The sequence below is a fragment of the Odontesthes bonariensis genome, chromosome 1 (assembly GCF_027942865.1).
Source record: "Odontesthes bonariensis isolate fOdoBon6 chromosome 1, fOdoBon6.hap1, whole genome shotgun sequence".
NCBI lineage: Eukaryota > Metazoa > Chordata > Actinopteri > Atheriniformes > Atherinopsidae > Odontesthes > Odontesthes bonariensis.
Window position 1 is genome coordinate 12,307,752 of NC_134506.1, and position 13,095 is coordinate 12,320,846.

The 13,095-nt window shown below is 41.1% G+C and overlaps 1 protein-coding gene across 1 annotated transcript in view; it reads left to right on the forward strand.

Annotated features, from left to right (window-relative positions):
* cep89 (centrosomal protein 89) overlaps positions 1 to 9,415 on the forward strand; it is a 50,494-nt gene extending 41,079 nt beyond the window's left edge. The window contains exon 18 of the mRNA XM_075472509.1: positions 8,411 to 9,415. Coding sequence (XP_075328624.1) covers positions 8,411 to 8,624 — 214 coding nt within the window. The 3' untranslated portion in view covers positions 8,625 to 9,415. The remainder of the gene's footprint in view (positions 1 to 8,410) is intronic.
* The last annotated feature ends 3,680 nt before the right edge of the window (positions 9,416 to 13,095 follow it).

Below are 13,095 nucleotides of genomic sequence, written 5' to 3' on the forward strand. Positions count from 1 at the left end.
TAAGCAATATTTATGTCTATATGTGTTTGAAAGTTAGTGTACCCGTGAGAGTTTTCCATATCTCTGCATAGATATGACCTAAAACATGTTATACTTGTTTTATGGCTACTGAAGAAGTTTATCCAGTATTATTTAAGTGTGAACAGCAAAAGCAGCCCGTCGCTCTTGGTATCTGCTGTGGCCCCCTCATGCAGCAGTAACAGCTTCTAAACATTTTGGGTCACTGTTGATTTGTCTGAACAGAATGGCCTCAGTTCTGCCATGCTGGCGGGTTTCCTCACATGAACTGCTCACTTCAGGTGGTCTCACAACCTGTTTGGTGGATGAAGAGGAAGACTCTACCGTTCTAAAATACTGCACTTGCAGCTGTACTTATGCTACGTTAAGAACTTTATTCTTGAAATTCAGCTCACAGAGAGCTTTGTCGACATTTTTGTTTGGAATTCACAAGTATGATTAAGAATTCATTGCTCATCAATGAAGGAAACACTCCCTGGCTCAGATGCAGCAAACTAGTCCCAAACCACGATACTACCACCCCTTTGTTCACATGATGATGTTCGTTCTCTGTAATTTCTTCAAACATTATATTTCTCATTTAAGACAAACACTTCTCTGTGGAGTCCTCTGTTAACAAAATATTTATCCTAATAGCCCCACAGCCATGCTATTTTCAATCTATTGATTTAAATAGTTCTGCTTTGGGGTACTTGACGTCAGCTGTTATTGATCTGCTTGTTGTGGCTGGTATGATTGACTTCTATTGTGTTGTGGTGGTTCAGCGGGTGTTTGATTAATTGCTCAGTTATTGGCGAATTTTGTTGCAAATTCGATAAAAATATTCTGCATTTCTAGTTTTAGTTATTGTTCACAGATTCGATAAACATAGCTTCTGCTTGGCAGCTGTTCTTCGTTAAAAAATTCCGAAAAATCCGCTGTAGGCACTTGCATCACTAGTTTGTGGACATCCATTTGCAGCTAAAATGAGCGCCTTTGGGAGCTCAAGAAATAAAACAAATGTTTGACTTCCAACTTGTCCTGTCCTGATTTTGGCAGCTGTTAACAAAATTTCTCTAACTTCTACTCGATCTCAAGAATATATCAACGTCAGGCTGTATTACAGGAGGCTGTGCAATCAATTAATGACGGACCACATCAGTGTTTCAACAAGATTTACAAAGCTTATGTTGTAAATTTGTCTTGTAAAGTGCATACAATTAGTTTTTCTTGAATATAGTTATATGTATTCTTGTTTTTTAGGCAGCTTTTAAAACTTTCGCAGGCTGTCACTCTCAAAATACCCTGGCTGCTACTTTGATGTTCAAGAAACAATCTAGCACTTCCCCTTTATTCCACTGTCGGTCTGTTTTTAGCTCAGTCTCTGGGCCTGCTGCCTGCCACTATCAAATGAAAGCAAGCTAATCAAATTGTTGGAAGAACCTGCCCTGCATTGCCCGGAGGGCATCTTAATGACAAATCACACGCATTACCATACACATCACTACTCTCGAGGCTTCACCTGTTCTCAGTAAGGTCATCTGTGCGTTTAACTCATGTTAGTTGAGCCAAAAAGAAACTTCCTAATGTCTGTATTTCAGACAACCTAATCATATCAGTCATGGTTCAGCTTGTCTTACACTGGTTAGAGGCTAATATTAAATTTCATTTTAAGATTTTCTTGATCAGCTATACAGGGTAAAAACTAAATTTTTAAATCCTCGGATCCTCCGGCAGTGTGCTGCTCCTTAGCACCGACCCAAAACTATGGGCTCCAGCACTGTTGGGCCTCTGCTCTGCTGCGGTGCTACACACAGCTTTGCAGATGGACATCTACCTGTTGTAATGATTCTGTGACACACAGGTCTGTGTCAAAAATCTGTGAAACAACTTACATAGGCTGTTCTCATTTGTGTTTTTAATGTTGTTTGTTTTACAGTTGGAATAAGTGCCGTGAAGCTAAGCACTTGAAAGGTTACAGTGCCGTCAGGGAAGGCTGTTGGAGTCAGTTCTGTTGAATCAACACTCTCAGAGGTTCATCTTTAGTCTTTGCTGTATTTTGGAGCTTTTGTTTCCTTTTTGACATGACTACTGCTGAGATCTTTCTTTTTTCCTCTTTAAGCCGACGTTTTAGGCAGTCAACAGTTGGATAGCTGAGGGTTAAATATTGGTAGCTTTTGTGCCGGCCTTTCAGAACCAGCGCCCCTGAGCTCTGTAACTTCATATGAGACTTGCAGACAACACCTCCTAAAACCTCTCTCTTTTCAGAAAGCCCTCTATTCATTTTAGTAGACAGTTTCACAGCTAACATGTCTTATATTTCATCATAGTAACTATCTGTGGGTTGTTGTTTTTTTCAGTCTGTAAATCCTTAATCATGTTCAACTATATGAAAACTTGAAAAGTGCTGTCGAAATAAACTTTTTGTTGCATTGCTGCAGCTTCATCAAGTAATTGGGTTGCATATGGCTGCAAAAAATGTAAAATCATTGGAGTAGCTGGTGATGAGCTACTGTAATCACTGAGGTCTTGGGAAAGCAGATTTAGAGGTTTAGACAATAGACAAACCCTTTACCCTCAAACTGAAGAAATATCTACTTCTCAGTCATTCTCTCCTCCCTCTGATCCGCTGCTTTGTATTCTTCCCATGCTACTGCAACAAAGATGCTGATAGGTTGTGATTGCCGCCTGCCAGCTGAGTTCTGCGTAACCTCCAGGGAAGCAGCACTGCCTGAGACTTGATGGAGCTTGGGAGGAGACTGAGAGTTCAGATCTTTAGTTTCTTCTCGCTCATTAAATGCAGTGCTGTCTTCCCCATTACCAAGCTGGAAATAAAATAGAAAGATGTGCTTTTTTATCAATGAAGACCAGTATCGGGTTTTTAAGGGGTTAAGCTTTGGAAAAATAGTTCCACTTTCATGTGCTTTCTACAAACATCCTGATGAGAACCTGATTATATAATCCATTCTTGATATGTAAATGCTAAATGTTCCACATTTATTTAGTGCCTTTTTAACCTTCTGCAAAGCTCTTTACATGTGTCTCTCATTCAACCATGAAGAGACAGATGCAGCACTTCTTATTCATCTCTACAATCACATACTGAGAAACATATTGAGGGCAATGTGGGGTTTGATGCATGTGTTTGACAGGACTGAAGGCAGGAGATGGTTCTAAGCTGTGCGAAAGTAGGTTCATCTTAAGTCTAAATCATTTTGTCAAATTTTTACCTTTTTTACTGAAACAGTGATTCAGAGTTAGTGCAAAGACTGATCCAAATGCAGCGCTGTTCCTTTCAAGCCGGTTGGAGATGATGGCTGCTGCAGCCTTAATCATCTTCTCTTTTCACGCTTAAGGAAATTACCAGTGTAAATTGCTGACATTCTGTTATGTTAATGGTGTACAAACTGGACCTCATGCATAATAAATGCCAAGGCCCCAAGATGCAAATGAATAAACATATTACATTACACACAACTAAAAGTGCTCTGCAAACCGGTCTGCTTGATTCAGCAGAGAAGATTATGTATTGTCTCTTAGTAATCCAGGTTGCATAGGTTCCAAGTTCCCTGTTAGTTGCATGCTGTTACCAAGACCTTTACATTTTCTCTTTCCAACGAGTGAGCAGTCAAGGAGGGAAAATTATTTCGAGAAGCATGCAAAAGAAGGATGAAACTGACAGTGATGGGAGTTGATTTTGTAAAACTCGTTGCCTGTTTCTTTGCAACCCGTTGCTGTCCAACCCGTTCCTTTAAACATATTGTGGGTGAGAACTGGCATCGGCATAGAGAAGGTGTTTCCTAATAGCAACACAAACTCACCTGAAGAATCAATAGTCATTTTGTAGAGCTGAACACACTGTAACACAAATCAGAGCCACATTTGATCCGGTTTGTGAAGAATGGATTTGAGGTAATTCCATGAAGGCAGAAGCATAAAGATGAATATGCTTTAATTAGCCTTTACAAACACTTATGACCATTAATAATGATGAACTGAGTGACATATTTGGTCATTTTATCATTTTCTAGTGTTTTTCCAGCTCTGTGCACATTTTTGTTGAACGATTTATATACTTGTCATTAGGAAATTACATCCTCACATAAAAGGGTTCATCTGACATAAATGAAGATACTTGCTGCCCTGTTTTCAGACTTTCGGGGTTTTGATTCAGTTTAATTTCAATCGATTTTTTTTTTTAGAATGTTCAAATCCACAGCAAAAAGTTATTTCGGGGCCTTTTAAGTAAAAAAAAAAACCCATAACCACAAAAAAAAAGCTGCACTCTAAGAACTCTGTTTGTACAACCTACTTTGAAGTTATTAAAATACAATGGAGCTTTGTCAGTGAGAGCGTTACATGTGAGAGGAATGACCTAAAATCCTTTTCTGGATTCGACAGGGAGACTAACAGAAGTCTCTGTCAGAACTCTCACTGCAGCATTTCGGCTCAGCTGGTGGCATTTAACAACACTGTCCAGATGAAAGATGGCGGCCCCAAAGACTTGATTTGGGAGACTTGTACTGTTGAAAAATAATTCCAAAGTTTCTCACAGTGATATCATCAATATGATGGCATCGAGAGTAGCTACGTGTTTTTGGCCAGATAAAATAACCAGATGTGATAATTTAAAATCAGATCTGTGCTGTAGTTGTAATCCCAGTGATATGTCCCAATCTATCTAGAATGTGTTAATGGCTTGGTTTGTGGCTGGACTGACAGAGCAGTAATGGCATGGAGCGAGGCGGTCTGTTGCAGAGCGATAGTCCAAGTGAGACGGCTGCAGCTCACTCGGACTGTAATTGCAGTGGAGGTGTGCAGGGATAATTGAACAACTGCTAAGTCTTTTTGCGGTTTGGTAAGTATAGTCAGACTATATCTGCGTGGTCTTATGGTCACAGCAGTCCTGCCAAAGCACACTTCTATTGAATTTTCCATCTCTCTCTGCGGCAATATTATTCTTTTTATTCAGTATGAGGGAGCAGTGGTGAGAGCGGTTGCCACGGGTAACTGTTTGGGTTGGAGGTAATTGGCACACAATATGTGGGGGTCGTTACCCAAGGAAGACAAGGGATGAATTTTGTTTTTAGTCCATGTCAGTCACTCTAAGGCACATCATTCTCACAGTCAATCAGAAAATTGAAACTCCTCCAGGTCTAAGGGAAATATATTCAAGGTCCTCCAGTCCTCAAGCCCAAACAACAATAGGAAGTTTTCTTGTCTCTAAAGTCACGCATGAGCTGCTTTAAAAAAATCCATGTGAGTCAATCTATGTTCTGCCACCGGTGTGGATATGGCGTGGTGAATGTTTCGGCAGAAAAAGCAGCCATGGTCAGCAGGAAACAAATCCATATGGCTTGATAAGAAAAAAGAGGAATATATGAACAACATTCATCATGCACGGTTAGGCTGAGGTTTTCCTCACTATAATAAGCGGTTAAGAAGGTCCAGACAGGGGAAGCTGATTGCTTCATCTGATGATGTGTGAACTGACACGCTGACAGTTTATGACAGAGCAACTTTAATGAAACGGCCATTATAACAGCAGACACGGGTAATTATATCCTGGAGCTGTTACTCCTTTGTGTTTTCTCTCCTTCTCTCTCTTTATGATTAATCTTTCTAATTATCATCTGCTGTATAGAATACCATTTAAAGATTCAGTCTGTGTAAAAGAGAGAAGGCCAAAAACCAGCACTGAATGACTGGGATCTTCAGGTGTGCAATAACTTAATCCATTAGGAACTAAAGCAGTATGCGAGGATACCAATTCAAATCTTTTCAAGGTGCTTTGGGTCTTTATTGGTTAAAGCAGACATGACTCTACTGAAAATGACTACATGGGCTCAAGAACACTTCTTAAGATCACAAATCTTGTTAAAACAAGAGAGTTTAAAGTGGAACACTCTCTTGTGAGCTGATGAATCAAATATTTTAGATTTTCGTGGCAATAACGGATGCTATGTTTCTCAGCCTAAAAAGGAAAGGGAAAAGAAAAGCCATCATAGATAGATAGATAGATAGACGACTTTATTAGTCCCTTTGGGAGGTTCCCTCAGGGAAATTGAAATCTTATTGTCAGCACAGAGTTCAGAGGGCAGCATCAGAGATGACAGGTGAGTGCAGCAGTGCACATTACAGGTGACTTGCACAACTGGTGGCGCCTCGGATGCTGAATGATACAGGTTTTGGAACACATATGCTGCTTGTCAGAAAGCAACAAGACTGTAAGTGCATTTCCGTGACACTAGAAAAAATTTAATTATTGAGTTTTAGCTTGTCAAAACAAGAAATAAGGGGGATGGGATTCAAATCACTCTTGTTTGCTCCACATATGCTCCAAAGTTGCCTCTTTTTTCAAAGCAGTAAAACCATAAAGTTGCTCTCATTATTACTCTGTCACTGTTATTCTGCTGCTTTTCTCAGATGGCTAAACTTACCAGATATTGTCCTTGAAGTGAACACCAGCCCATTAAGCCCACGTCTCTTAAAACATTTCTAAAATGATGCTCTGCTCTACTGAAATCTTAATTTTATGACTGCAACATCTCATCTGACAAAATCACCACGAGTAGCCGACAGATGCCTGTGCTGTGAATTCAGCTTTACTTACACGTAAGATGATCTCCCACAGGGATTAGGTTGCTTTTTTCTGTCACAAGATCTGGCAACCCCAGCTCCTGTGGAGGTCAGTGCAGAACAGGAGGGCTGCAGTAAAGAAAAAAAAAAGTTTTGAGGAATATAGATATGATAAAGATGAAGATGGGTGGAAACACTGCAGCTGCATGGGAGGATGTACTGTGGGTGTGACTCATTAAACAAAGTATCCTCTGGAGCATGTAAGTGGGAATATTGATGCACTCTTCTATCTGCTGTTCTCATTCCTGTTTTCAGTGAGGTATATCGTTTAGATGATGCGCATGATCTGTTTACATCTACATTCTACACCGTGTCACAACTGTTTTCGGAGATGAGATTGTGCTCGCTGCAACCAACAAGCTGCACCAAAGTTATGATGAAGTATTCATGAGAACTTACGGCACAACTGAAACCCTAGAGACAGGCTACATTTGAACTTTAATTACAGTGTGAACAAACTCCTCTGTCTCAGTTGTGTGCAACTATTTAACAGTAAGTTGGAGAAGTGAGTAATTGGGGACCAGACGCTGAGTGATATAAAGGCCCTTTTGTGTTTTAATGATGTGAATTGTGATCGTGTGAGGTTTCGTACTGTTTTGTCTTTTACATTTGCTCTGTTTTTAATGAAGTTGTTGAATAGTCTTGCCCAAAAGAAAAAGTTTGATTTTAATCTGGAGGATTTTTATTTTATTTTTAAAAGCAGAATTATGCAGTAAAAGCTAAATGCAATCAAATTTAAGAGTTAAACTTTGGAGGAAAAGTTTCGTCTTAAGCTGCTAAAGTGACCTGTTCAGCGACCTGAACGTCAAACCAGTCTCATCTGCCTGTTCTGGTGGAATACTTCAGAAAAGCTAAGTTTGATTTATTTCAGTTTGAGAGTGTGAAGTCTTTAGCAATCGTGCCCCTCTGCAGCTGTCATGTCATCTGAGTGCAATGCAACAGCAACCAGACTGAGCCCCGACGACTTAATTTAGGGATGGTTTGTCCTGCGCTGTGCCTGGTGAGTTCATTTGAGGGAGTGCTGCCGTGCTTCAGTTGAACAATCCGTTCTGAGACGGAGGAGAGTGTTGTGGTTCGTGGGACTTTCAGCCACCAGGCACAGGGATTTTTAACAAGCTTTGTGCTTTCTTATAATAGCTGAAGGTGCCGGCCACTTGGTAATCAGAGTTTGTGTGTTCTTGTGAGATCAGTGCTGTTTAATCCAATCAAGTGTTTAACCAGGTTTGAGCACAGCCAGTCAGAGTGACGTTGCGTGTTACCTCACTTGTCAGAGCATGCCCTGGATACTGATGTAGCTTTAAAAAAAAAAAAAAAACACCAGAGCTGTCTCTTGTCACTGCTGCAGGCCTGTTTAATTAAATCACAGCATGCGACGCTTCAGGCATTTCTTTACAAATAATCGGGAAATGAGCTGATGCATTCTGCTGCAGATTGTTTCCCAACAGGGTCACCTTTTGTCTGTGGTAGCCTTTATGGTGATGCTAGATTCACAGTAGAAATAGGCAGATGCTCTAAGGGCAAATGAGCTATTACTAAAGCTGCTGTAGCATTCATCTGTACCGTTTTTTGTTTTTTTTTTACACAGCAGTCTGGAAATGTTCCAGAGATGTTCCGGAGGGGTGACGCCTGACAACCCAAATGTCTCGCACCACAGGAAAAACACAGGAATTGGTATTCCTGTGTTTTTCCTGCGGTGCGAGACATTTGGGTTGTGAGACAGTGTGAATAAGACTTGATTTCCTTGCATTGACTCTGATTTTCTTCATTCCTTCAGGGAGGTAGAGGAGGAGCTGGAGGTGGTGTGGCAGGCAGCAACAAGGGAGAACCAGCAGATGAGGGAGACTCTGCTGGACTCAAAAGTGAGCGATGACCTGCACAGCTGGGCACTTTGTGGCAAAGCCTCTCCTGGCTGCCCAGCTCAGGCTTCAGATGAGAGCGCCGCTTCCTCCCACCATCAGCACAAGCACGGGCTGGATTTCTACTGCTGAAATTTCTACCTGCAGGAGTGCCTGTGCCTGCATTTGCAGCACAGAGGAGGAAAACGGTTATCTGGGTCAGGCTCTCCAGACGCTTCTCCCTTTGTTTTCTCCTAGTTTGTGAACCAAACTCACAGTAAACAGTAAACTTAGGAAAGTAAACGGAGTGGCAAAAACAACCCTTTAAAAATGCTCTAATGCACCTTAGTTTGACATCGCAGCCAAAGACCTCATTGAGATTTACCTGTGTGTTTTTAACACATTTGTGTTTTTAAACTAGTCTCAGGGTTTTAAAAACCTGCCAAGTTCAATGGAGTTACAGGACTATGAAACAGTGGGAAAGTTGCAATATTTAACTGTTGTGATCAAAGTCAATGGTGCCATCTAGTGGACATACGTGGTATGGGTTCTAAACACATAACGGGTTTAGAGGAGGCAGATAAAAACCGGGCCTCTGTGTTTGTGTGTGTTTGTCTAAATCCTGAGCTCTTAGTTTAATGCAAGACCAGTGATCCACACACTTAGTAAACCCGTTTATCACAGGAAATGTAAGTATGTGTATGTTTGATATGTTCAAAATGACAGTGATTTATTTGAAGGAGATGGTGGTATTGATTAAAGGTATTTATGTAGGAAGGAAGGGATTTGTATTCTTTCGTGTAATTTTTTAGACACATAGAAATGCAAATATATTTATATTTCCTTGGCTTTGTTTTTGTATTAGTATTATATTTGGTACGTATCAGAATATTCTGGGGGCAGTGCTAATTTTATGACTTTGTTGTGTAAGTAATAAAACAGATTTTTCACCGTTGTGAGCCTTGTTTCTTTTCCTTGCTCTGGAACAAGGTGTGCCTTGCTTAGCAGATTTGCAAATACTGCAAAGTAATAGTTTCTATTGAGCAGAGGCACACTGATCATCAGGCACTAACCTAACATTACCTCTCAGCCCTGCTGGATTAGGCTGAAACCACAAAGCAGAGCCCTGCTGACGAACGGAGCGGGGCAACAGCAGTACGCCGACTCACCGGAGACAGGCCTCATTCCTGGTGTGACTGCAGAGCACGAGGCTCGTCAACAAACCCCAGCAGCTGACTGTAAAACCAAAATGTTTGGTGGAGAATATGCCCATCAAACCAATTACAGCACTGCGCATCTCAGCTGGTCATAATGGTTACAGCATGCTGTTTTTTAAGGTGTCAGCATGTTCCAGCCTGACAGCACAGATTGTTTTTATATTGAATTCTCAAGTGACAGCAAGCTAATGATACGAGATTAGTGATTCGAGAATCAATTCTGCCTGAATTCAGGGCATTACTTGGCTACTGTAAGTGCCCAGTTTATATGAGCATCAGTACATCTAATGAGGAAGGCAGGATCTAAACTATGTCTGCGGTAGAATTACTCTGATATGACCACAGAAACCTTTAACAGCGTAGCATTTCAGTTTGAACGGCACATATCTAAAGGACAGCTTAGACTGTGGCGTTTTCAGCTTAGTCTCACTTCAGCCACACTGGGTTAAATCACTGTTTGTCTATTCCTGTGGCAGTGAATGGTGACAGCGCCACTTCTACGGGATAATCAGAGAATTTGTGAATCTTCTGAGATTCTACTCAATATGGTGCTGCACAGGGAACAGCTTCCCCAAAATCTCTGAAGACAAGAGGGTAAAAAAATCGGCATCTTGCTGAATTCTTGCCACAAATGCCATGAACTTGGGAAATTCCACTCAGTATTTATATGATGTTCCTAATAAAGAGCTCAATGACTGCATAGTCAACATTCTTTTCCTTAACAGTCTCCAGTGGTCAAGTTTTCATTATCAGTCCTGTGCTACCCCACAAATAACACTAACGAATAATGCTGCCATAGTAGTTGCAGGTCATGTGACGTGTTTTTGGCCAAAAATGGGTCTCAATGAATTCAGCTTCAAGCTGATGCAAATCCTTTCTGTGATGTTAGCCCCATCCTGGTGTTAACCCTCAGCTGGTTATCGCAGTAAAGTTCTGCTGAGCATGATTTTGGAGCACAGATGGGCCATAAAAACTTCTACTTCCTGCTTCTGAAGAGTGCCGACGTGTCTCTGCTTCCTCCTGCTGCTTACTGCTTTATTCGCTTTTAAATCATTCTACTTCTTTCCACAAGTCTTGGATATGATTTTATGATTTTATGATTTTATTCTTTTTCTTTTAATTGTTTATTTGTAAACGGTATTAGCGCTCCTGTTTACAAAGAGAATCGGACAGAACAATGTCTCCTAACCCTGCAGTATCAGTGAGCTGCACACAGTGTGAGCAACTCTTTGTGAAGATAACACAGCTCGAGAAGAGGATTGAAACGCTGCAGACATTGGTAACAACGAGGAATTTATTGACTCTATTATAGCTCCTGTGCAGGCTGTGGAGCCTTCATGTGCCAAAGGACTAACTCAGATCTTTCTACACGGGATCACAGCTGATGTGGAATCTCACACTGCAGACCTGGCTGACACACTTCCCTGGATGTGTCCAAATGACACTGGAATATCTCGTGAAGCTCCCAAACCGGACGGTACGACTGACATCTCCCACTGGAACAGTGTTGGTGCCAAACCAAAGTCATCAACCCCAGCCAGGATCTGGTCTCATGTTGTCCGTCGCAGAGGTAAATCCAGCACGAAACCTAAACCTCCAGCACTCACTCCGCCACCTGAAGTTCCATTACATAATAGATACAATCCGTTGATTTCAAATAGAGTGTGTGACGATGAATGTAATGCAAACATGAAGACAAGAGAAATGGCCCCAAAACTCAGCCAAGGGCAGATCATCAGGAGAAGCCCAAATCCCACAACCAAGGTGAGGACTACAGAAGCGATTGACACCTCCACACAAAAAGGAATAGACACCATTCTAATCGGGGGCTCTATAACACAGCATCGGAAAATATAACTTTTTCTGATACATCAGTCCTGATAGATATTTTGCCGACCATTCTGTCTACTCATCCAGATGGCATGAGGATCATTGTCCACACAGGGTCTTGTGATATTCTGAGAAGGAAGACTGGCTCTGAGATCCTGAAGAAGGATTTTTCTCTGCGGTTGGAGAGACTGTGTCACTATGGAGCACACCGGGTCTCCATTTCAGGCCCCATGCCTACTGTGGGTAATGGAATTGAACTTTTCAGCAGACTTCTTGGCCTAAACACATGGTTGTCAAATGCATGCATCGCCCATGGGATTAAGTTCATTGATAACTTTAATATCTTTTGGAACTGTAAGGAGCGTTTCAGAGCTGATGGCTTGCATCCAAATCGAACTGGATGCAGATTACTTGGTGCACACTTACATCATGCTGTTGGGACGGCAAACCCAAACATGACTGTACAGATTAGACTGAAGATTAGACACAGCAGCGAGGCAAACAACCCCCAGCCCTAGTAAAAGAAGAAATCGAAAACAGTCAACTTGCTAGGTGAATCTATCTAATCTGTTCTTCTTAATGAAACAGCCCCTCCAAATTTTAGTTTTATGGATACATGCCGAAATGGTAGGAAAGGTGGGGGAGAAGCTGCCTTATTTAAAGATACATTCCAGTGTAAAGATATCTCATTTGGGGAATTCACTTCTTTTGAATATCTGAGTTTTATTTTAAAGGGTGTTCCTAAAATCCGGTTCTTAATCATTTACAGATCTCCAGGATACTGTGCAAGTTTTATTGATGAATTTTCTGAATTGTTGTCTGTTATTTCGACTGATTTTAACCATTTTATCTCGACCGGGGATTTTAACATTCACATGGATAATATGACGGATGGTAATGCCAAAGAATTTTCTTCTGTGCTGGACATGTTTGGTTTGTGGCAACATGTAACAGAACCTACCCACCTTCGAGGACGCATTCTGGACCTGGTCAGTTCTAAAGGTGTTGATATTTCTTCTGTTGTGGTTATTGATTTGGCCTTGTCTGACCATTTTTGTATTTTATTTGATTTATTGATCACTCAGAATGTTTAAACAACCAGCTTCTCAGTTAAGAAGACATTAATGAGAAAAAGAGTGCTCAGTTTAGGGAGGCCATAGCTATGTTACCAACAATGAGCGCAGAGTCTGTTGAAGGACTGCTGGATCATTTCAACTTAAAAATTTTGAATGTAATGGAAGCTGTTGCACCGATTAGAATCAAGAGCACCTTGAGCAAACAGAAAACCCCATGGAGAAACACCACTACGGTCAAAAACATGAAAAGAAAATGCAGGAAAGCTGAACGTAAATGGAGGAAAACAAAACATCAGATTCACTATGAGCTGTACAAATAAAGCCTGCGTAGTTATAACAATGAGCTGTGCAAGGCCAGACAGCTGCATTTATCTGAAATCATTAATAAGAATGTCAACAATTCTCCAACTCTGTTTGCTATGGTTGAAAAACTCACAAATCCTCCTAAAGAGTCAAACCCAGAACTCCTCTCCACAGAGAAATGCAACGAATTTGCCAACT